Here is a 27,881-nt window from a genome sequence, read left to right on the forward strand (position 1 = left end):
GAAGTCCCAAATCCTAGTACAAATTGTTCTCTAATGCAAATTAGGGTTTCCGATGGTATTAATAATGAAAATAGTGATAATTCAGTGACAAATACTATTAATACAATAGTAAATGCTACCAGTAAGCACATGGAAAATAAATTTATTTCACCAGTAATTTTAATTAAAAACAACACTAATTTCGTAAACAATTTAATGTAAGAAATTAAAAGAAACGATTGTTATATAAAATCAATGCACACTCGTTTGTGACACTTTTAAAACAAAAAACTGTGAAATTTTTTATATATCATTTCAAGAGCTGCAAACCATTTAAAGCCATCTTTTCTGGATTGGATAAACTGAACCTAGTGAATTAAAATCAATTATAAATAACTTAGATTTAAAATGCATTGACGTTAAAAAAAATAATCAAAAGTAATTTATATAATAAACAAATGTTTATGTGCTTAATTTACTTTGAAAATAAAAATGTTGAAATGCATGATTTAAAAAAAAAAGGTTGACTATAGTAATCACCTTTAAATTGAATGGATAATTGAATTAAAAAAATCAAAACAAATACAATTGCCAGTAATTGGGTCATCGTGCAAAAAATTCCCACAAAAAATTCTACTGTGCATACTGCGCAGAAAATCATTGTATAAATTAGTTTTATTTTTATTTGACCAAAATGCACTAATTGCAAAGGCGAGACTTTTTTCTACAGATACCACGTAACATGAGAGAACGAAACCGTACTAAAAAGACCACTGGTCCAAGCAAAAATAAAAATTTCAGTGTAGATTTATCACAACTAAAATTTCCTGCTACAATTGATAATAATAATCAATAAAAACATCATATTTTTGGAACTATTTCAAAACAAATTTATAATAATATTTATAAAACTATTAATTTAAATGTATAATTAATAGTAACATTAAAATAAATAACATTACAAAACCTAACGAATTAAATATAAATTCAAGTAATAATAAAAATTTTTTTATACTAGATGAAATTCCATTTTAAAAACAGAATTACAAACAGAATATTTAATTACAAACAGAAGAAAAATGGGTGGCTGAATAAATAAAAGAAACTTTTTGCGACTAACTAGATAATAAAGAAAATTAAATTGGCGCAGATCTGATTAGGATTCGACTGTAAAGCGCTAAATAATAAAAACCTTTTAATACAAAAATAAATACATATACAACAAGGATATGGCATAATGACAAGTAACGAGGTAGTTTCAATCTTAAAACAAAACACCCGAAGTGTTGCAAAAACACCCTTAGTATTGCAGATTAATCCGCTAAATCAAATCGATGGAATTCCGGAGTAAGATGGATAAGGTGAGCACCTATATAAATTTATTGAACTTGTAGAAAACGTGATCCCGTTAACCCTTCAGCACGACGTAAGTAGTCAAACCCTATTATTAATTAGGATTAAATCTGGATTTACTGATAGGGCTAAAGAAATTAATGAGATTAATTCGAATTTAAATAATTGATCAGGTATTGAGGGAATATTAGTAGGTTATTTCGGAGGGAAAAAAATACATTAGAAATTTTTAACAAATTGCAAGGTGTAAAGTTTACTAGTAACAGTATAGAATTTTTATATATCATCAATTTGAATTGCTCTTAATAAAAAAAAAACATATTTTTCACATGTTTTTAAATACATTTAACACGTTGATCAAAGAATCATCCCTGAAATTATTTACCGCCTTATGCTAAACCCCCTGTATATATAAGAAAAGATGAATTTGAACTGTATTCAAGTTTCAACTTCATTTTATTTTTCTCATTCTTTTAGTTTCTCTGACAACGGAACCGTAATAATACCGCATCGATTCAGCAATTGGCATTTGTAAGCTGAATTCTCCATTAATATAATTTTATTACAATTTCGAATTCAGGATTTATGTTTCAAAATAACGTATATGTATGTATGTAATATCAGAGATGTATATACATATTTGTGACCTTGTTATTATAAATGTTTTAAGATTTAAAAGGAAAATGTATAATGGTTTTATCATCGAAACTCGTTTTACCAATCTATTCATAATAATTTTATTTTTTGTGACATTTGATAATTTATGTAAATTTAATATTCCACTATCTAAATAAATATTTTATTTATTACAGATTATACATACATACGTATATGGTTTTTATTTGTTTTTGTTTTTTTTTTTTTTTGAATTCTAATTTTACGATCCATCAATCCAAGAATAAATATAATAAAAAATACTTCTATTACTATATAACACATTTCCGCAAAATTAAATTTTATAAAACTGAATTTATGACTTAAAAATTTTAATTCTACCCGGTATTAAGACACAATTCAGATAAACTATAATTGCTGAATTGTACATATAAGCAATACAACATTACCGATCACTTTAAGATTTCGATTTATTATCACCGTTTTGAAATTACCGAGCACATAAATACATACATTTATATATATCTATATAGCATATCTATATATATATAATCTATATATCATATATATATATATATATAACAAATAATTCAGTAATTTGCATAGTTGAATTTTTATAATAATGTCACATTTAATTAGAAAGAGTTCATAAAAGTAATTGAACATTAATACCCCCATTTGCAGAATGCAGTAATAAAGTATTTCTATAATTGCATTTTGGATTTCAAGAATACACAATTTCGCTTGTTGAAAATTAATTGCTGAATTGTTTATATTTTAATATATTACTTATATAATTTTAAAATTAAGGGCATAATAAATGCGCAATTCGAATAAGGAATTTTATCAGCGTGATAAATATTTTTTTTTAATTCACTTTATGCAATAGTTTTGAATTTGTACTGCTGAATAAAGAGAATTAAAAAACAATTATTTTTTTCGTTTCACACGGATCACACGAAATTACTTTGGAATTTAAATGAAAACAATTCTTTTCATTATATGTCAGAAATCGGTTACTCCAGTGAGGCATCAGTTTATTTCGTTCACAATAGATCACCTTATATATGTATTAATGATTATGATATAGAAAAATACGTGCATTGTTTTTTTTTTTACTTTTACGATCGATTTTTATATTAGTAAAATTTTATGATATTTTAATTAATAAATTACATTTATAATTATACATTTATACAATAATTTTTAATAAATTTAATAAAATTTTTCAATGATTAAAACGAGTGTTTTCAAATTAATTTTGTTATTTTTTTTTTTTTTGTTTATTTCTTACTCTATAACTTTTGTTCAATCCAATTCCACTGCTTTTGTTTTTTAATATAGTTTTATTTTATTTTTAATAAGTAACTGACATACCCTGACATCGGAAATGTAATAATATCGTATCGATTATCATTTATAAACTAAATTTTGCAAGAATATAGTACTATTACATTTCCGATATCAGGGATTTTAATATATACAATTTAAGTATTGTCATCGGAAAAACAAAATTGTAATAAGTAAATATGTATAATATACAATAATTATAAACATGAATAACCGTGACTTCAGAATTGCAATAATACCGTCTTACAGCATAATACAGCAAATGTAATTCATAAGCTGTATGTCGTATTACTGGAATTTTGAAGTCAAGGTAAATTTAACATAATTTCAAATATTTAATTTAAAAAAAATAACATTTATAACAAACCATAATCAAGAATTTTATTCTTTTTATTTTAAGTACACTCTTACTTTCTAATTCTTTTTTTTTAATTTTTTTAATTTTAAAATATTTGATTACCGTAAAATAATCTAATGCAATAATACTTTCTTGATATACAATTAAGAAATTACAGTTCATAAACTGAATTTATTTTAAACACTGTTGATTTGAAACACATTGATTTGACTGTAATTTTGAAGTCGGCATACATTGTATATATATGAATACATATATACTGAATAAAAAATAAAAAGGAAAAAGAATTTAAATAATATGAAATACTACGTACTCATAAGGTTATTTGGAAATTCAATTACTGTACAGGAGTAAAATTAGAAACGCTGAACAAGTTTGTGAATGTAATATTAATATTAAATTAATATACCTATAAAGCATATAAGTTTTAAACGGTAAAAATGAAATTCAACAATAATTTAATTGGTCTTCATGATAATAACAATTACAATAATACACTCCGTACTTAAAATTGTCATTAATTTATTTTATTCTTAGCAAAGTAATATGTAATTCAATTGTTGAATAAAGTAAATTAATACAAATTCCTTGAATTCAAAATTATATACGAGTAGTAATATGGCATAAACACCCATATCATTTTGTGATTTTTTATTACAGTATTACAGTAGTAATTTTGAAATCACGGGGGTTTTTAGTTTGCACAGTAGAGCATTTTTGATTTTGATAGTAATCTTAATATAAAATTTTTAGTAAATATATTATACAGATAATTTCACATATTCAATAATACTTTTACAAATTGTTTAACAATTAAACAATTACAGCCAATAAATCGAGTTGTGTTTTCATATATATTTCGTATAACTGCAATACATAAATATTTATTTAATGATTCATTGTACAATTTCGTTTCTGCTCACGGTACAATTGAGAATCGAAATTTTTAAAATCAAGATAACTATATAACTATTTCATTTAACACGTTGAATACACGATCTAATAAGTAAATCGTTTAATAATATTTAAGTACCTTGACTTCCAAAATGCAGTAATATGTTATTAATACACAATTCAGCTTATAAGTTTGAATTGCTGAATTATATATTAATATTAAGTCTCGATAATGGAAAAACGGATTGAACAAAATATGATTTTTTTTTATATTTTGTGTTTTTTTTTTAAAATGGAAAGACCTTGGAAAAAATATTTAATGAAATTTGTTACAAATTTTTTTCATTATATTATAATACCAAATTTTTTTTATTTAATTTTTGTTTTATTTAATTTGCATAAACACACACACACACACAAGAAATTTTTGTAATTATTTTGTGTAATAATTTTGAAATATGCGATTAGAACTGTTTTGTTTCTCATGACAAATCAGTTTTAATTTTAAAATAAAAATTTTACAAATAACAATTTGAAATTAATATACATTTCACAAGCTGAATTATGTATAAATACTCTTTTTACTGTAATTTTTATGTCAATTTCACATATCATGTAAAAATAATCTGTGAATTCTCTGAAACATTTACATATGTTTATTAAAATTGCTGTAATTGCATCTAATAAATTGTTATTTGTTGAATTGTATAAATTTATAGTAATCAAAATAAAATAATTTATTATTTTACTGGCAGGTTTTGCTACCCATGAATTTTTAATTTATATTGCGGATTTCTATTTAATCAAATTGGCGTTTTAATTTACACTATGCTTTAATTCAAAATTGCAGTAATACAGCATTAATACAAAATTCAGCTTATCATTTGTAATTGCTTAATTATGTACCATACTGTATTGGTAATTATATACCACACTGCGATTTTGAAGTAACTATGTATACGCCAGGAAACAAACTGGCAGTTTACACAGTTTATATAACGCATTAAATCATCTTTTGAATTATCTCTATGTGTGTGTGCGTTTATGGTTTTATGTTTCTGTATACATATATAAACAAAAAATAAAAAATTTATTAATTTGAGGTCTTTTTTTTTCAATTATATTTTATTTGTGTTAAGTTTTAGAGTTTTCATCTTTTTATTTATTTTATTTCGTTGAAAAAACAAAAAAAAAAATTTCTTAACGATTTTTAAAATCTGTTTTTTTAATAAATACAAAATACATGTATATGTATGTATATATACATATATTTATCAATACTTCGTCTTTTTTTTTTATTTATTATTATTATTATTATTTTTTTGTTAGTTGTTTTACTTATCATTTTTATTAATAATTGATATTGGTGGATCTTCATCGATATATGATAATTCTGTAAAATTAGATGGCGTTGTTGTATTTGCATCATTTTGTTTTGACGATGAATATTGTTGTGGCTGTTGTTGTTGTTGCGATAATAACATAGATGATTGTAATTGTGAAGCTTTATTTTGCCATCGATTATTTGGTGTCGCTAATGGTGATATATTACGATTATGACCTATATCATTATTACCATTACCTTGTGCCGCCGTATTTGTTGACGGTACTGTAGTACTACGTGGAGTACGCAAACTATGCAAACTATGTAATGATCTTCTTTCATTTAAATCTTCTAAATTTGATCGGAATGCACGTATAACACGCAACTGCAAAACACATCAAAGCGAAGGCAAAAAAAACAACAAACCAAAAAATATAAAAACAAAGAAAAAAAAATCAAAAATCAAAACAAAAACCAAAATTATTAATAATATTTAAAAAATCAAAAAATATTCAAAAAAAATAACAACAACAAAAATTTAATATAGAAATATAAATAGCCAAAAGTTTCATTCATTAAAATTAAAAAAAAAAAAAAGAAGAAATTTTATTATATAAAAAAATCGAGAAAATTAAAAAAAAGTATAAATAAGAAAATAAATTAAAATATTTTTTATATTTAGTTTAAAGTTAATTTACAAAAAAAAAAAAAAACAATTGTTTGTTCTTCAATAAATTAAAAAATTATTAGTGCAAATTAAGTTCACCAAAAATAAATTTATAAAAATCACATTACATACAAAAAATTTTGTTATTACTAATTACAAAAAAAAAAAAAAAAATTAATAAAAAAAATATTTTTTTTAAAGCTAAAACAAACGCTCAAATATTTTCGTTAAAATCTCGGTCCTTGCGTTTCAGTAGCGTAGCAGTATTGAACATTTGAAATTTTTTATATTTTCTAAAATAAAATTTACATAATTCTGACATGACTATGTCAGAAATGTCAATTGATATGCATTAGTATCCCATACAGCTTCCATATTGTAAAACAAATTAAATTTTTTAAAAAATCGCCTTTAAACATCGCTCTGACATTTTTGTTTAAACTTAAATGGAACACAATGTAAAAAGTTTGTGCAAATTATTGTGCGTTTATATTATATATGGAACGAATTTGAAAAATCAAATTGTCAAAGTCGAATGTTTTGATAATTGCGCATATGATTTTAATAATGTTTGACAACTTATCTTCAAATTTTTATAAAAATTATTAAACAGTTTTTGCAGGAAATAGCAAAAACAAAAAATCAAAAATAATATATTTAGTTTTTATGATTGAAAAAATGAAATGAGTCGAATTCGCTTCCAAATTCGTGTATACTGAATTCTAAAAAATTTTATAGTTTCCAGGCGCTCTCTGCTTTTTCCTGCTCCGCGTTTACAACGGGTTTTTAAACAATATATGGAATAGTTTCATGAAAATCCAAATTTATACATCAACAATGAAACTCGATATTTCGCCTAAGTTAAGATATTTCATAGTTTATATTACAATATGAAAGGCGGGATATACGTAACACAACTTTGAAGAATAATAGCGCATTTTCAAATTTTCAGAGAAGTTTTCCTAATTTTTTTATTAAACGCACATGGTTTAATAAAATTTCAAATTGAATATACACACCGCAGCGTCCTCTATTATTTAAAACAAATAAACAAAAAAAAAAAAACAAAAAAGCAGCAACAACTTATATTAAAATTTGCATAACTACAAAAAAAAATTATAATTCAGAGCATTAATTTCTAAAAACTAAACAAAATCGAATCAACGATAAATCCTTTTCAAATAACAAACTGCATTTTAAAGGGAATTCTAAGGAATATTTGAGCGATTAATATTAAAATCAACGTTAGTTACGCTGCTTTCTATATCTTTATATTAAGGCTCAGGCAGACATGAAATTTTTAGTTTTGCAACTGTTTGATTACATATTTGTATTCCATAAGTTTATATTCAAGCACACACATATTCAACTGTGTGGTCGCATAAAATAAGCGTTTGTCATTCAAAATTAACGCAATCGATTTGAATTAACGCATTTGTTTAGTTGCTTAGATGTGCGAGCAAAGATTTTATAATAAGGCAGTAATTGCAAAATCAATAATTGCACGTCTACCTTTAATATTACATTTCATACACAATTCAGGAATTAAAATTTTAAAAACTGAATTGTGTATTTTTATACAGTTGTATCTGTAATATTAATGTTATTGAGAATCAAGATTAATATAATTAACATGATTTTATGTAATCGGTAGCCCGCAAATAAACAAAAATTTACCGTTGATTAACCTGGCGGAAACGCTTGCAAATGCAAATTTAATGTAACTTTAATGTATATGTACATGTGGAGTTTAATTAATAAATATACAATTTGTATTATATGAGCAATGTAAATTATTGATATAACAATTATGAAAAGCTGCTATAGGCCGAAAAGTCAAATTGGCATTAGATTTGCATTGTACAAATATGTAAGCATTTTCTGTTTTAATAAATGCAATTATTTTTTTTTTTGACAATTTTGAATGTATTATTTTGCTGCATTTTTATTTTCTACTGCATTAAGAAAAATATATAATCTGAATAATTAAAATTTGTTTCGATTCCTCATAAAATTTATGCACAAAAATACTTAATAAAACAAAAATGAAAAAAAAATGGTACTAAAGAAATCTTTTTTTGTTTGTTTTAATAAAAAAAAATAAAGTTGGGTCAATCCAATGGTTTGTAAAGTAGCCCTTGTTATACCCCCGTCATCAAGTCAAAATACCCCCTTCATTATTTAAATTACTTAACACAAATATATTAAAATTTTTCATAAGATTGCATACATTTAGGATGGGGAAACAAAAAAAAATTTTAAGATTCGTTAAAATAATGCACGAATTAAAAGTTTAATTGCGTGTTAAGAAAAATATTTATATTTTCTGACAGCATGTCATTTACCTTTAGCTTTCTGAGTTTATTAGAATTTGGAAAAGCTTTCAATTTCGGAAATTTAAGGTACCAAATTTTCAAATTTTACAAATTTCGAGCGATAAAAACTTATTGTCTAGAAGAAAAAAGATATGAAAAATTTAAAAAATACGGAATTTAGATAACGGTTAATTTGAGCAGCTATTTTGCATTTTTAATGTTAATTTTTGCAAGACGGCCGTAGAAGAAATCACCCACTACTTTCCTGTATTTGTAAAATTTTAAAAATGTTTATGGTTCTTTTAAATAACTAGTCAAAATATGGCATTTTTAGGTCTATGAGAGGGCATAACTTGTACAGGAGAAGATAGGTAAAAATTTTCTTTAACGAAAATAAATTTCTAGTAAAAATCTATATGCATATAAAATTTTAGTTTTATCTATCTTCAAGGGTATAGAAGTTTTGTAAACATGTAAGTTAACAAATAGAGTGAAACTAGTAAGCACTTTTTTCCAAAATCTTTCTGTGGAAAGTTGCCAAAAAGCATATTATGTAGTTTTATTTTCTTTAGTATCATTTTGTCCTTAAATTATTTATAATATTAAAAATAAAATCGTTTATTCTAATTGTAAATTAAATATATATATAATTATATATATATATATAAACATAAATAAAAAGTAGCAAAAATTATTTAAAATGATAAAAAGTATACAACAATAGTTAAGAAATGGTAAAAGATTAAATATGCTAGTTTTTGTTTTATTAAAAAAAAAAAGGAATAAAAAAATATAACATAAAAATAGAAAAGTTTTGTGAAATAAGAAAATTTAAGCTTAAAAAGTAAATCCCATGATTTCAAAATTACAATAATTTCAATTGAATTTTACTGATAAGCAATTCAGCAATTAAAGTTCGTAAACTGAAATATGTTATAAGTAGCGTATTATTGTAATTTTTGAAATCAAGGTTGGTATTTTTTTTGTTTATATATTTTTTTATATAATTTTTCTGTGTTTTATATAGATATCAAATCAGATTGTCGCCTTTTTGTAATTTTTTTTCAAAAGCTCGTACTTTATATTTATTATATTATGTTAGGCAATATAGATATTGAATATTACCCCCCCCCCCCCCAAAATTCTGAATTGAATAAATCAAATTGACATTTTAATACATAACGCTTGACTTCAAAAATGTAGTAATATGATATTAATACACAATTCAGCAATTCACACCTATAAGCTTAACTGTGCATTAATACCGTATTACTGCATATTGAAAGTCAAGGACACCAAATTGAAACTTTAATGCATATTTATATTGAAATATTAAATTAATGTCACTCATAAGTCAAGATTAAAGTCACAAGCATAAGTCAATATTGAACACAGAAAATTAATTGTACTTATTTTACAAATAATTATCATTGACTTCAAAATTGTAGTGTGGTACTCGTATAAGTTGATTTTTTTTTTTATCTTTTTATTTATTTATTTTCAACACAAAAGAGCAAAAATAGCTCGTGCACAGTGAATTTTAAATATAATAGTATTAGTATGTTTACTTCAATTTTATATCAAAGTACATAGTACAAGAAATAATTCAAAATAATTTGTTTAATTAAATAATTGAAACCAAAAAGCTAAAATTTAATCCAGATTGGATTTTTTCAATAAAATATTTATTGATTTTTTTTTATATTAACTAAGCCTATAACAACTTTAAATTTCTGCAAGCAATTCTGTATGTGACGTTGTACATTGTATCATAATTATTAAACCTGGTTTTTGACGATTGAATTATTATTTCATCAAAATTTCTTGTCATATATGCGTGAGTATTTTTATTTAAATTTGTCTTGATATTCGCGTTTATATTGTGGGTTATCATTAAATGTATCTGAAGCGCGAATTATGTATAAGTAAATTTATTGGTGGTATTTAGTTTTTATAATAAATTAATTTCGTTGCCGTTCTATTTGCGTAGCCATATAAATTTTTAATGATTTTGTTGTAAAATCTACTTATGTACATCGAAAACAGCATTTACATTTTCAAGATAGTCACAATGCACAAATTGATGTCCATTAGCTAAATAATTAATTTTACTGAATTGTAAATATGTACATATAGTAATACAGAATAATTGTTATACAATTTTGAAGTCATTGACTTATTCGCAACTTACTTGTCAGTTGATTAATAGTATTGATTGGCGGCGATTTTTTTTTTTTCTTAATTAAAAATATAATTAAATAAATAATGAAATAAATTGTCTGCAATTATATTGGCGTTAATATGTATACAACAAATAAATTAAAAAAAAAAAACAAAATCAAAGCTAACCAAAAACAAATATAAATAATATTTATATATATAAATAGAATTTATTAGTTTTATTAAATCTTAAAGAGTAATAACAGAAGGCCGAAATTTTCGAATATAAAAACTTTTCATATAACAAAGTTTGAATGAACGAAATCGTTGTTAATTTGTATAATGGAGTTTTTTTTTGGTTTCCGTTCTAATAACCAATAATATTTTTCTAATTATATTTTAAAATTCACAATACAATATCAAAAGATCAAAAATAATATTCTGTAGTTGAGAAAAAGTAAATAAATTTTTCCCCTGATTTTTTCTTGTTGACGTAAAACTATTCTTGACTTCAAAATTGCAGTAATACAACATTATTACAAAATTCAGTTCTCTATCGGCTGTAATTGCTGAGCTTTGCAACAATAGAATATTAATGTTATTTTGAAGTCACGGTATACTTAAAGTTAAATGATAACATTTCTAATAATATTAATGACATTTTGGATTTTTGTTTATAATAATTTTTTAAAAATGTAAACTTTATTTGATTGAAAGAAATATTTTTATATTCAAAATTTAGTATTAAATTTCGTAGCCAAGAGTGGAGAATAAAGAAATTTTAGAAAATTGCATATTGGCCATAGTCAAATGTTAAGATGTCATTCGTCAGATGTTGCAGTTGTCATTTTTTTTTTTAATTTTTATTACTTTTTTAGGTTACCGAAACATTTATATATATATTCTGTTTAGTTTTATTTAATTTTCATAAAACAAGTAATTTTGTCAAAAATTTAATAAGATCTTCACTTGTCAAAAACAATTTATCGAAAGAAAGTATATCGAAAATTCAAAACATACAAATTTTAAAAAAAATTGATTCTAATATTATTGTTTTCATATAATTGTTTTGACTTATGTAAGTTTTGGCAGGACAATTTTCCTTGAAATCTTAGCTACATATATACATACTTGTATATGCTATGTATTTGTATTTGATTAGAAAATATTTTTTTTTAACATTAAAATTTTCACAGAAAATATTGTATTACTAGAATTCGAATTGGGAAATTTGTTAAAATCTCTAATGAGTTTGTTGTCCCGTTTGTGAGAGAGTCGTTAACTATTAAATGATTATTTTGAAAACACTAGAATTTACGGGGATGGGAGGAGAGAGTCTAGGAAAATGTTTAATTATAATGGATGTATCTATGTACTAATCTTAAAAGAAAACACAAAAAAAAAACACAGTCGTAGAAAGAAACATTTTTTTGTTTTTTTTTTCACAATTTCTTTTGCATTATGTGAGATGACAAAGTGCGTTGTGTAAAATTTCTGTAAACAGAAATATTTGTTGTTACATTACACTTATTATGAAGTAATATAAAGCAACTTCAAAATAAAGATAATAACTGTATTGCTACACAATTCAGCAGTTACGATTTATAAGCATAATTGTGAATTAATACTAAATTGTGTTATCTGTAATTTTAAAATCAGGGGCTAATATTTAATTTATTTTACCATTTGAATTTTTTTTTTTTTTTTTATGAAATTTTACATTTAAAATTATATGGGAATCAAGCGTGACATTCGAAACGAAATAATACGGTATATAAGTGAAAATATCCCTTACATAAATTTTGTAATTACATGTTACATTTAATAAAATTTTATACTAAATTTAATGTCAATTTAAATTATTGAAGAATTTAAAGCAAATATAGTAATTATAAGCTGAATTTTGTAAAGCAGTACAGTAATTTACATTCTACGACTTCAGCTCGTAATACGGTATTAATGTACAATTCAGCTTATGAATTGTAGTTGCTGAATTGTCTAGCAAGAAAATATTACTCCATTTTTACAGCCACGGCAAATTTTGATGTAAAGAAAATGAAACTAATATCAACGTAACTTAATATTATAAATAGTATTAAGTTATTTGCGCGCGCTATTTGTTACATTGTGAATTTTTAAAATAATAAAAACACAAATCGTCGACTGAGCTCTTTTTTTGAAAATTTTGACTTAAGAGTGTTTTTGTAGGTTTTGACCTATAAAAAGTCAAATAAGCTGCTCTTTCACATGACACAAACGGTTATTTCCTATCTTCTGTAGTTTTCAAGATATTCGGCGTAATTTTTTCTCCATAAACCATATTTTACAGGTTTTTTTGTGCTTATCTCCTCCATGAACCAAATAATTAATATGTATATAAATTTTATAAATAAAATTTAAAATTAAAATTTTAAATTTTTATTTGCTACAAATGCATTCATTCAAAATCAATTGTTTAAGTAAGAAAATTTAAGGAAAAATAACAAGTGTGTTATTGAATTTCGTACATATAGAGAATATGAAATGAAATGGTAAGTATTTAGACGCTAAACATGGTGATCGGAAAAACAACGTACTTTTCATAGTAAATTATTTTAATATAACAGCAAATTAAAAAGAAAAATTTTGTTTTGTTAAATTATGTTAATAAAATAAAAGTTTAAAAAATTTGCTATTACGTTGAAAATATTTATTACAAAAAAATCTTAAATGTATTAAAAAATAGGATAAAAAATTTTTATATTTTTCGAACATATTCTTTTTAATTAAGGATCAAACTTTCTTTTTCAAATTTCTCGAATTTGTGTTGGTAGCGAATAAAGCAAATTAGAACTCAGCCAACGAAATGTGATTTATTTTCTGTTTTTTTTTTTTCTAAAACTTTCCTTGTTATATATATAAATTTACATATTTATCTAAGTTTTTGTGCCGCATATATAAATTTACATTTTGTACTAAAATTATTAACTTAACTACAATTTAAAAAATAAAATATCAAAGTTTACTATGTAAGAAGAAAATAATAACTAAAACAATATATAGAAACAAATATAAATTTATAATAAATGGATACAAACTGATTCAATTCACGTATGCATACTATATAAATGCAGGAGCTCATAAAAAAATGGTAAAATTGAGACACAAATGTGTTAAAATCTCTTATAAATCACATTAATATTATAGTTTTTACTATATAATACTATAAATATAAAAATTGAACCTATAAACACCAATTGCTGAATTGAAAAACAGCACAATATTAATTAAATTTTGGTGTCCCGAAAGATATTTTTGGGTATTATACGGATATAAAAAATTACAATTACTATAACAGGAAATTTCATATAAAAGGTAAAAGAAAAACTAAATAACATAAGTCGAGATAGTAAGAGAGAAAAATTATTATATATTATAAGTTTATAGGTGTATATGGGCATAAAGAGAAGAAAATATGTAATAAAAAATAATGTATTTTATATAATAGAGAATTAATAGAGAATAATGAAAGCAAACCGGAGCAAAATGCATGCATAAATTTCATAGCATTTATATTAAATGAGAAAGTTAATTTTTAAGAGTTCAAATATGAATTACTAAAAAATCTTTAAAACACTTGTCTTTCCCCAACAATAATCTTAGTTGCTGATGATTTCATCAGCAATAATCAAATTGATGAATTAATTAAATCTAATGAATCTAACTTAATTGAAAAAATTAACATGAGTATAACTCCAAATTTTTTCTCACTAAGTAGGTGAAACATAATAAAAAAACATAAAAAACCCTAAACGCTATTTAATTTCGAAATAAAAACTATTTTTAACTCTTATATGAAGCACAATACCGAAATTTCAAAATATTATTATAGGAATACAAAAAAAAATAATATTTTGATAATTTATAATTCAGCAATCAGCATTTATTGGCTGAATTGTATCTAAATGAAGTAAATTTTGGGATTAACGAATGTTGATAGCAAATTTCGTTCATATTCGTGATATTTCGGCCTATTCTTTTACTTTTTTGATAAATAAACATATATCATGAATATTAGTTAGAAATTACTAATATTCACAATGTATTATGAATATTACTAGAAAATTACATTAAATTATTAGTTAAAAAATTAAAACTATTCAAAGCATTATATATAAACACAAAAAAATTCATTTTGTTATCTAGTACATGTACATAAAATATTAAATCAAATTCTCTACTCTAAAAAAAAAAAAAACAAAAAAATAGATTAAATTTTATTAAAGATTGGCTGTTAAATTGATAATAAATGACAACTTATTCAAATTTTCAAAATGAATTATCTTCATCTAATTTCATCTTTTACTTTTTTGAATTGTGATAATTGCTTATTAAACCCTTACTTCAAAATTTCAGCTGTGTATATTGCATTGAATATATAATTCAAATTATGATCACTAAAATTGCTAAATTGTAGTAACATTAATAACATGGTACTGCAATTTTTAAGTCAGAATTGTAATTTATTCCTTTAATATGAATTAAGTATAAATATGAATTTCACTGCTTTTACGCCAACCTAAAACTCGAATTGCAATTAATTATTGTCATTGAACCGCCTTTGTTTAAATATTAAAAAATTTTATGCTTTGAAAACCTTGAAAATTTTCGAAATTTTAAAAAATTTTAAAATATCCCATAACTCTAATATAAACTAAATATTTGTATTATTTAAATATAAAACACAATATACAAGTTAAAGAAGCGGTTACTTCTAATTGTTCACGGGATGGCTTAAAATTATGGAATATGAATAATTGCATTAATTGACGCGTGATATACCCTGACATCGGAATTGTAATAATACTGTATGGATACAAAACTCAGTAATTAGCATTTACAATATGAATTCTGCATCAATACACAGTATTATTACAATTCAAATTTAAGGATCAGTTTATACGCGCTATAATAACTGAAACTATGTATTTATATATATACTCGTATTACTGTAATTTATAAAAATGTTATATAGGAATCCAATATTCTAACATCAACTCTACATTGAAAAGATATATTTTTATTATAATATATATATTATAATATTATAGTAAGGCACATATTATGATAATCTCTAACTTCGAAATTGCATACCAGTATACGGTATTAAAATACAATTTAACTTATAACGTATACTTGTAAATTGTATATTTACTATCTGAACATTATGGTAAAGCACTACTGGTTTACTATGTAATTTTAAAATCACAATTCACAATATTTTCTACACATACTATTTCAAATTTAATTTTTCTAAACAAATATACTGTCATTTATTACCGGAAAACGATTATCGTAATACGATTTCTGGCATATAGTTGAAATAAAAATTAAAAAAACAAAAAGCAATAATATATTTTAATGCGAAAATGAAAAAGAAATATTATTTAATTTTATTGTTAATTAAAAACCAAACTTAATTTAAATAAAAAATAATAAAAAAAGAAAGTATATTCAAAAAAAAGTATAGTAAAAAAAATATTTTAAAAAGGATTAAAGAAAACAAAATGAGCACAACTAGTAAATATAATTATAGCGATTTACTTATTATTTTTGTTTTTGCAGTTTTCCAGATACCATCAACATTATCACTTTTCGTTTCACATAACAACATCACATCACGATTTTGAAACATATTTTATTTTCTTTTTAACCTCTCATAGAAAAAAAAGTTGTAAAACAAAACAATCGCTGATATGAAAACTGTATAAATAACATGGTATTAGTTCATATTTCAGTTTATGACTTGCTAATTGCTGAATTGTGTAGCAATACAATAATACTAGAATTTTGAAACCACAAAGAAATTAATAAATTATCTCTACAATATAATATTCTGACAAATGCAAGTGTAGAACAGCTTTTTCTTGGCTTCGAAATCATAGTTTTACGTATAAACTGTAACACAATTTAACAATTACAATTTATTGACTGAATTATCTACCAATACTCCTGCATATAACTGAAATTTTTAAAATGAGAATTGAAAAAGCTCTGAATTCTACATGATGGATTAATAATTTTTTTTATAATATAATCATAAGTGATTTGTTTTTAATAACTTCTTACAAATTTCTGTTGTTCATACAGGAAAAAAAAAGACAAAATATATTATTATATTTAGAAAAAAAATAACGATGGCATGTTTGGTTTTTTTTTTTTAACATAATGTCAAAATATTAACGCAATTGTCGTTATATCTATTTCACAAATTTAAACAAAAAAACATTCTAAAATCCTTTTTTGTATTAGGATTAAAAAAAAAAGAAAAAAAATGCTTATATAGCTTAACCACATTCAGCACATGAATTATATTTGCTGAATTCGAGTTCAAAGTGTTTTATAATAACAATTTTAAATTATTCAGGTTTTTATATTAATTTTCTACTCTGGATTTATAAATAATAATTTAATTGCATGACAATCGATCAAGAATCATTTTTAATAACGTAAAACACATTGAACGGAATTAAAAATTACAGTAATATAACGGGCAGTATAATAATATATACAATTTCGGTTATGATAGCAAATAGAACTTTACAGTTACAAATCAGTAAATTCTAATAATAATTTTACTCAATAATCAAAGTACTTTTAAAGTTACAAATCCGTTATTGCAAGTTGAGTATATATTAGAGAAATTATATTACGTTATTTTACGTTAGTTTAAGGTTTCAATAAAAAATCTGATGTGATCAGCATATAGCCGACCACAATGTGTATTATGCAGTTAAATGAAAGTGTAACAGAATATTATAAAAATGCCTGTTAAATACTTCTTTGCAAATTTTAGGGCATTTAGTTAACATATCTAAAAAAATGTAAATTTGACTCTTAGTAGAGTTTCGCTTTGTCCTACTCGAATTCCCTTAAATGCTCCCCTCAAATTTCAAGAAATTGCAGCAATTCGTTTCGTAGATATGGTAAAATATGTAAAATTGGTTCTCAAATTCAAAAAAATTTATAAGTTCATTGTTTTAATACGAAGAATTTAAATATTAAATTTCAATTAAATCTATTGATTATTTTTCTTTATATACGCAAAAATGTAAAACAGGCCCGCTAAAAAGTGCGGATCCCGAGGTTTGATATATCCCAAAAGTTGATCAATCCACGCCTTTGTAGAAATAAACTTATGAGCACATATTAAATTTCACCAAAATCAGTTCAGCCGAACTTGAGATACAAGTGTGCACACACAGACCGAGAGACCGACTAGTTGCTAAAAATAGTTTATTTATACTTTCCTACCATGGAGAAGTGCGTGTCCACTGAAAACTCGATATTCAAAATTTGTTACCATCACATAACCTACCTATTGTATACACAATGCGGTCGGTAACAATTCAGCGATTAGTGTAATTGCAACTTTTTATGATTTGGATTATAGTGTGACTTTTGCGTTAACATTTTTATTGAAGTTTCGAGTTTCACATATTTCCTAGCGCTACTTTTATTCTCTAGCGCCTTTTTTTCTGCTTTTTACAAATTTCAATATACAATAATTTAAAATTTTGTATTTTGCGTATATTTACAAGTATTATTATTTTGTTAGATTTTTTCTTTATTTTAGAAAAATGTTCGATAAGTTTTGGTTTAAATTTTACTTTTATTTTTTAATTTTTTATAATTTTCTATTAATTTTTTTATAATATAGTATAAAATTTTTAAGATGTGAATATTTACAACTTCAATCATTTTTAAATCGATTAAAAAAAATTACAGTGACTTCAAAAATTCAATAACACTCTATTTATAATATAATTCAGCAATAACATCTTATTAGCTGAATTATGTATTAACGCCGTATTGTTGCAATTTTGAAGTCATGTTATTCAAAGTTTAAATTTAAGAATACTGTGTTTCAAAAAAACATTTGTTATATAAATATGAAAGGATTTAATTTCGCATAAAAAATGTATATTAACCACGATAAAATTAAAACAAACAAAACTTGGTGTAAGAACTGAAATAACATTACATTATTATACAATTCAATAATTAACATTCATGAGCTGAATTGTATATGAATGAACTACCAAACCTTTTAACATAATATGATATCGATAAATTGAAAAAAAATTTACAATTGTTTTTTTTTTTTTTCAAATTTATGAACGACCACAAAACACGTTTAGTTATTTCAATTATCATTTTTATGTTTGTAAATTAATCAAATGAAGAATATGTTTTACTTCAGCTTAATTGCACTTCAACATCGAAGCGAAAACATGAAATAAAATGATCGAAATGCAAATCTCACGCCAGTTTGATTCATTCAGCAATAAAACTTGTATTCCTAAATAAATCAAATTGACGCCTTTATAGATATGTTTGTATGTAAGTATAATATGTATATATATATATATATATATATATATATATATATATATATATATATATATATATATGTTATGTTCTGTCAATATAATTCGTGACTTCAAAATTTCAGAAATACGATATGAATACATAATTCAGCAATTAGAACTTATAAGCTGAATTCTGTATAAATACTTAATTACTTCAATTTTTAAGTCAGGGAATATGTATAGTGGATATGTAATTTTATATATAGAAGAATAACAATTGCTACTCTATTCCATTCTTTTAATATTATAATAGATAGGGAGAGCCTTATGGAATATTTACAAAGAGTAAAAGTAAAATTATTAAAAACACAACAATTGAATTTTCGATCAAATAAAAAAAATAAAATAGATGAAGGAAAAATTTTTTCTTTGTTGCTTTGTGCAAGAATTACTAAAGGATTTTTTATTTCAGTGATATTGTATTAACACGCAATTCAGCGATTACAATTTTTAAAGCTGAATTGCGTACATTACGTTAAATACAATTAAAAGTGTAATTTTGAAGTTAAGGTATGTATAAAGTTAAGATGATGACATTTATGTGACAGATAATGATTACCAGTTGAATTTAAATGTTTTTTTTTTCGTAATTATTGCATTGAAATTAGATTTTAAGAGTTATTTTATTCAGTCAAAGGAAATAAATAATATTTTTTATTTTATAATATTGAAATTTAAATAACAACAGATAATATTATATATTATATATTATATAATATATATATATGTAGATCCATTTTTTTTTTTTGAAAATATAAAAAATCTTACAACTTTACAATTTTTAGACTATAATTTTAATTAATATTTGACTTTAAAATAACAGTAATATTATAATGAAATACACAATTCAGCTTAAAAGTTCTAAATGCTGAATTGTGTAGCAAAACAGTATTACTGAATCAGGATTATTAAATTAAGAAAAAATATTATGGTAACTGTCATTATTGATTTACGAAAAAGAGAATAAAACGAAAAATGAATCGATTCACTTTTTCTTTCATCAAAAATGAAATTACAACGCACAATGACAATTTTTTTTTGGCAATTGATTTTTTAATGATGACACCAAAAACGAATGTTTGAATCACAAAAATTAGAATGATAAAAACAATGATGACAGGCCCAATATACAGGGTGATTCAGTGAGGAGTACAATATTGTAATTGTTTGATTATCTTAAAAGTTTTGTTTGAAACTAGTTGTGAAATCTCAATGGTTTCCGAAAGTTACAGTTAAAATAAATTTTCACGAAATTTCTACTCGAACAAACTTTTTTGCCTATAGCTTCCCTTCCAAAAGCGATATAAGCTTTAAACAAACAGTTTCTCAAAGAACAAGTAAAGTGTTTGAAAGCAACATATTAGTTGATTTTGTATTTTATGTACTTTCGGAATACCAAGTATTTGAACTTTGAAAAAAATTTCAATTTCTTCCGCTTTGTATTTTTGAAGAAAACTTCATCTCCGCAATTTCGTGAGAAATTTTTAGAAACTTTAAAAAAAATTTTTTTTAGATACATTAGAGCCTATTTACTTTTAATATAAATGAAATATTTATTTCAAAATAAATGAATGAATGAATAAGCAGATTTTTTCAAATATCTATGTATTGCTTTTAATAAAAAGAAATCTATAATTTTTAGAACATGATAGCTACATTTTTAACAAATAAAAGTTTTGATTGCAGTATAGCGTTTAAAATTATATGTACTTTCAAACAGAAAAAAAAATAATATTTCACTAGTTTAAAACAAAATCTTTAAAAAGCATTATAACTAATAGAATTCAAATGTAAAAAAAAGTTCCAATCGTATTTTACTCAAAATATTCTGATAGGGAACCCTACAAATATTTTCATTTCGCAAAGTATACCGAAAAAGAAATTGTTTTAAAATAGTCCTACTCTTAGACTGAAAATACTACACAAAATTTTAGAATGGACTACCCAGAAAAATTTTGAAACGATAGCACTGCTTCGTTAAAACCAAAATTGTGCCCGTTTTCGATACCCTAAACAATGATATATAATATTGTACTCTTTACTGAAAATCCTGTATAAAGCTTTTTTTTTAATTGAATTACAAATGTTTATTTATTCACAATGTTTTTAATATAAAGGTGGCGACATCTATCAAATGAAAATCTAATGTCTAAGTTAACTAATGCAACTATTTAAAATTTTAGTTACTAAAAGTATAGATTGCAAAATAGTTGTGCATTTAGATAGATGCCCTGAATTTTTGACTGGTAATAATTTACGTGAAAATGTTGATTTCTCAAATCAAATTCTCAACAGAAAATTTTCATTACACCCTTCATACTGTGAAAAATATAAATAAAATAAAATGATGTGGACAAAGATTATAAATGACTCAGAAACTAATTGACGGATCGTTTTGACATTTTTGGAAATTAAAAAAAAACAACAAACATGAACAACTATTACAAGCACTATCTTTACAATTTATTTACGATTATAATTGAGGATTTTTTTATTGATAAAGTCAACTTAAATTACTATAAATCCAGCAATGTATGAGCATAAACAAAATTTTATTATTTCTACTCAATTCAGCATTATGATCTGAACAATGTCGCAATGATGCGCATTATATATATCTATATATATAATGTGAAATTAATATCATTTCTTTTATCATTATTATAATATGATTTTACATTTATATGTAAAATCTTTAACTTCAAAATTGCAGTAATACAATATTAGTATACATAATTCAGCTTATAAACTTTAATTACTGAATTGTCAATTGATACAAATATTACTGTAATTTTGAAGTCCGAGAATACTATGGATTATTAAATTGGAAAGAAGAGAAAAATGTATTAAGTAAATATAAAATATCGGCAAACATTTAGCGATCCTTTATAACTACAAAATTAAGCACTGAGACTTTTACTTACATAAATTGAATTGTATAATATTATATTATTTCGTGACCTTAAAATTGCAGTAAAAGGGTTTTGATCCACAATTTAGCAATTATAACTCATAAGCTCAATTTCGGGCTAATAGCGTATTACTGCAATTTTAAATTCAAGATTTACTATACAATTTATGTAACTGACTATTATTACTTTGACTCTAAATAAAGAGAACAAGTAATAAAAGGAAATAAGCAGAGTGGAAGCCTACTTATTAGGGTTTAACAAACTGTCAATAAAAATTTATTTTTTTTTTTTTTGTTTTTGTTTCTTCAAATGATTTTATGTAATAATAATTTCAATTTTCAAATACAACATACAAAAATATAACTTGACATACAAATTACAGTAGCACAACTTCATAACACAATTTAAAAATAGCATTGTTGACATGTTACAATTCAGCTAATTGAATATATTCTAATATTATCTGAATTTACAACAAGTCTAGCCTCTAATTATTCTTCGATTCGATTTGAAATAAAACAAGTAAAAACGTTTCAGTCGGTATAAACCGACCGAATTATACCCTGCACCTAAACAATATCAGTACAAAAATTTGTTTTTGAAATATCTAGAATCAGCTCTCATTGTTGTTACCAATTACTCGAACGTGTCAATTCACTCTATAGAAATTTCACGGATATTGCTGACCTATAATAGATCACACAACTGCCAAGTTTCATGAATCTAACTTTATTATTTTTTGAATTAAATTAGCTTTTGATGTTCCATGACAACTATCCGAACCTGTCAAGCCATCCAAGCCATTTATTATTTTTCCAAATATTTAACAATAGCTTTTGGAGTTGTATGGCAACTACCAGAAGCAGTGCAGCCATTCCATTAGATATGTTCTGAAAATTTTTTGAACATATGTAAAGTGTAATTGGACACATCTTTGCAAATTTTGATATTAATAACTTTATTGGTTTTTGGAAAATTTAAAAAAACCTCTTTGAGTTGTATGGCAGCTACTCGAACCCGTTGTCCGAATTAGTCCAATTACAATAGCAGCCGTCCTTGGCAGAAAAGAAACAACTTGTAAAAGTTTAGTGTCGACTGTGTTATTCGTTTTTGAGTTTTCGTGTAATCAGAAAAACGGACGGACATGGGTGAATCAACGTAGAATTTTAAGCTAAACAAGAATATATACATGTCCATACCGGAGACTTCTCTTTCAAGTGGTCACAAAATCCATACCAAAGTTAATATACCCTTCACGAAGGTGCAAGATATAAAAATATTAGCTGTGTGTGTGAAAAATTCAGTGGCAGGATGGTGATATTGTGGTATTGAATGGTTATAATAAAATTTAATGGTTCAGTGTATTGAGGAAGAAAATTTTTTCTAATGTTGCACATTAAGATTTTTATTGTCTTATTTTATTCTAATGTTCGATTACAAAATTAAGTAAAAAATTGAAGGTAATTTTAAAATTAAAGAAATATTTTAATAAGAAATTTTCTTATTTGAAAATTCCTTGATAAAATATTGAGTAAAAACAAATTAATGTTTCATAATATAATTCAGAAATTACGGGTAGAATAAAAATTAATATTTGCACACAAAAAAAAACACACAAACACATTTTAGAAATAAAAAACAATCATTTTAAGATAAGACACGTCAAAGTTTTTAAAAAAAATAGGAAGTAAGACGTAAGTACATGGCAATGAAACGAATTTTCAAAACAATTTTAAATGTTAGATGAGAGAATAAAGTGCGGTACTAGGAGGGGTGAGGAGAATCGTATATAAAAATTACATAAATATAAGAAATCTTATTAATTTATCTTTAGTTTTCGCATACACATTTTACATACACGACGCATAGCAGTTTTGAGAAATTTTGACAAATAAATACATAGGTATATGCAATATTGTACACACTAAAAACGATGTAAATATAGAATGTGGAATGTCTATTATATATATATATATACATATATAAACTAAAATATAATGCAGATATGAAAAATACTATTAAATTCAAATTACATATATACAAAATGATATTATTATAATCGGAAAGTAATCAAATGCTTATATAATAATGTCCGGATTCATAATTGCAGTAATACAACATTAATATATACAGTTCACAGCTCATGAACTGTAATTGCTTACTGCAATGTGTTATATAAGAGTTAAAATGTTAAACTATATTATGATCGCTTCCCAATAATATGCTTTTTTTATAATTATTAAATACCAATTTTAACTAAACAACTAATTCAAAACAAAAAATTAACGAATGAAATAATACGAATAAAACAAAAATTTTAAGATAATAATAAAATTATATTATCTATAAAAGTAAAACTTCAAAATTACAGTAAAACAATTTCAGTCTAACAATTCAGCAATTACAATTAATTAGCTGAATTGTATAAAAACACCTTATTACAACACTTTCGAATTCGATAATTTCTTTTTTTTTATATGTTTTTGATTTTACACTGAAAAAAACGCAAATCTAAGGTAGTTATAAACTATTTCAAAGGTCATATTTAAACAAAAAAAATTTCCTAACTCGTAATATTTTTACTCAAACAAGAAATAATTCTTATATTTATACTCGTATAACATAAACATACGAGTACATCAATACTTCTTATAGTAAAACACGCTAAAGTTATTTCAATTTTATAGATAAAATAAAATTAAAAGGGATGTAATGCATAGCAATTTTGTAGTAATATATGAATGGTGTAGTAAAGGTGCACAAATAGCACTTTTGGCAATATTTTTTCTGTCGTTTTTCAAAATAAAGAATAGCTGAATAAAAAATGTTTTGACGGACACAAGTTCAAATAAAAGCTTGTTATTCACATGCAAAAAGTATTCAAATAAAAACATTACCGAAAGGGAAACAATTTTTTTGTAATGTCTTTCTCGTAATGTTTTTTCTCAATTCCTCGAAAAATATTATGAATTTGTATGCAAAATATATACAAAATTATTGTAGCCCATTCAGAATTTTTTTTTAATTTTAACTATATAATTTATTATTATAAACGACGCAAAAATATAACTAATTTGAAAAAGTGCATTTCTAGAACGATCTCAAATTATATACGAAATAAAAATGAAGAAGTAGGAAATACATTTATTTGAAAATTAGCTATAAAGTGTGGTTGTCATGATTTCGGATATTGTTTGTGTCTGTTCTGCTTATAAAACATAATTTAGATAAAATTTTTCTCAGCGTATATACATACTTATATATAGCAAACTCGTCTTGTGTACAGGCACTGTAAGCCTTGTAAATATTATGTCAGTAGTTTTGAAATTATGTTCTATTCTAGGTGTGAGGTATTTTAAGCTAAGTTTTTTTTCCCAAAAACACACCATTAACATACAAATAGATATGTTTTTTTCCCTAATAAATAATAGCATAAAACTTAAAATAAGAACTCTTGAAATAATTACAAAAAATGACATAATTAAACAAATGTTTAGCTCCATTTAAGATCTTAAATTTTTAAGTAATTTATTTCAGAACCTCGCTTTGAGTTCTGTCGCTTAAAATCGTAATCTACCATTGACAATAAGCACTTTAAGCGATCGATTACTTCATACGCATAAAATAATTCGCTACTAATAATAAATTTTAAAATTATATAGAAATTAATTATAAACACAAAATTATAGAATCATGGAGATAAAAATACAGAAATAAATTTTTCAAATAAAGAAAAACTTTAGTCATAAACAAAATAACAATTTTATTCAAATATCTGTTAATAAATTATAAATAAATAATGACTCTAAAATCTTTAGCTCGAACAATAAGAAATGAAATTTTAAGTACATACGTACATAAATAGTGTAAATATATTTTTTTTAAACCTATATTTTAAAAATATATTGTTTTTTATTTTGTCTCTCTTTTAAATGAGTTCTGATTTCTAATGGATATTGTTAAAATTTTATTGTACGTTGCTACATACATATTTGTTAATTGTATATTACATAATATGTATAGCCAATTATGAGATATACACCCTTATGGCATTAATAAATAAACATTAAAAAAAACCTTGCTGATGAAACATAATACTCAAAACAATAACCAATGAAACATTAATATTCAGATGCCACAAAACATCTGATGTCTTTGAAAAAAGCTGACATTTATTTAAGCCTATTCCGGTTTTTCGAACTAAAAATTTGTGAGATCATTATATTTTTGAATCTGATTTATTTTTGGCGTTGCGTTTCTAATAATATAAAGAATAAAAGAAAAACGTGTTTTTGTTATATCAAATTTTTTGCAGAAACTCTTAAATTAGGGCTATTTCGGTGCTAAAAAGTTCCAATGTTAGATTTTTCTGGAACCATATTCGCAAAACCTAATTTAATACCTTTTGTCTCATATCTGTAGCCCTTCTAGGAGTACCCGTACTTTTTTACACCACAGAAGTAGCTATATATATATAATTATATATTAAATTTCAAATTCAATCATTCATCAAAACATTTTTAAATTCATTACATCAATATATAATTCAGCTAATAAATATTAATATCTAAGTTGTATATAATTTCAGCCTTTCAGCCCAATTAGATTTGTATATAATTTCAGAATTGTATAAATGTCAGCGTAAATCACTTTTGAATTTTTCAGTAGGTCAAATGGTGAACTACCAAAATCAAATACAGGTTTTAATGTGAACTTATTACAATCGATTTATTTACAAATTTAATTATAAAATATTCTGAATAAGCTAAATTGACATTATATTTGTATTTAGGACCCATCCCAAAACACTCTTGCCTAACTCATTTTCCTATATAACTCCTATATAACTCCTATATAACTCATTTTCCTATTGCATCTCAAAAAAATATTGATACAATAAATATCTCGACTTAAAAGTTCAAGTGATAACGTGGAACATTAATGCACGAAATTCATCTTATAAATTCTAAGTGCAATAACAATACTGTAATTTTGAAGTCACGGATACGTTTTTTTTTATTTTTTATTTTTTAAATTACAAATACATATTTATTTTAAATTAAAAGAAAAAACAAATACAGGAAATTAAAACAAAAAATTAAATAATTATTATTAAATTTATTAATATTAAATTATTTCATAATTTATAAATTTAATTCAAAATAAAAGCCTGCATACTTGATTTCTTTATCATATTGAAGTTTAAGTAATTTTTTATATTTATTTCATAAAAAATTCAGAAATAAATCACTTAGAGTTTACAAATTGTAAATATACAGATAGTTTCTATGTATACGCTATACGCTCCTGGTTATAGTATTCATATTACGCCCCTGATATTAGAATTATGTCAATTGTAAGCTCTTTGATTGGTGGAATGTAGAATAAGGTAGTTCTCTATACAATGCACTAAATAAAAAAATCAAGTTTGAAGAAGAACGCATTTCAGTGTAGAATTTTTGACTTACTGTTTTTGAAACTAATAAAATATCCCAAAACAAACTTTCGTGTTGTTTCAAAATAGACTTGAAAATATTTGGTTG

At 23.7% G+C, this 27,881-nt stretch overlaps 1 protein-coding gene across 12 annotated transcripts in view; it reads right to left on the bottom strand.

The window, feature by feature from the left end:
- Window positions 1-27,881, bottom strand: part of LOC129606370 (plasma membrane calcium-transporting ATPase 3) — a 198,515-nt gene that overhangs the window by 36,532 nt on the left and 134,102 nt on the right. For 8 of the 12 annotated variants that reach the window (XM_055516685.1, XM_055516702.1, XM_055516728.1 and 5 more), the window contains one exon: window positions 5,100-6,258. The exons of 2 other annotated variants lie outside the window; for them this stretch is intronic. In XM_055516685.1, the coding sequence (XP_055372660.1) occupies window positions 5,884-6,258 (375 nt within the window). In that variant the 3' untranslated portion in view covers window positions 5,100-5,883. Of the gene's footprint in view, window positions 1-5,098; window positions 6,259-27,881 lie in introns of those variants that run through there. 2 more of the 12 variants (XM_055516735.1, XM_055516743.1) reach the window with 2 other exon arrangements.

This window comes from Condylostylus longicornis, unplaced genomic scaffold, assembly GCF_029603195.1.
Source record: "Condylostylus longicornis isolate FDR11 unplaced genomic scaffold, ASM2960319v2 ptg000003l, whole genome shotgun sequence".
NCBI classification, from domain to species: Eukaryota; Metazoa; Arthropoda; class Insecta; order Diptera; family Dolichopodidae; genus Condylostylus; species Condylostylus longicornis.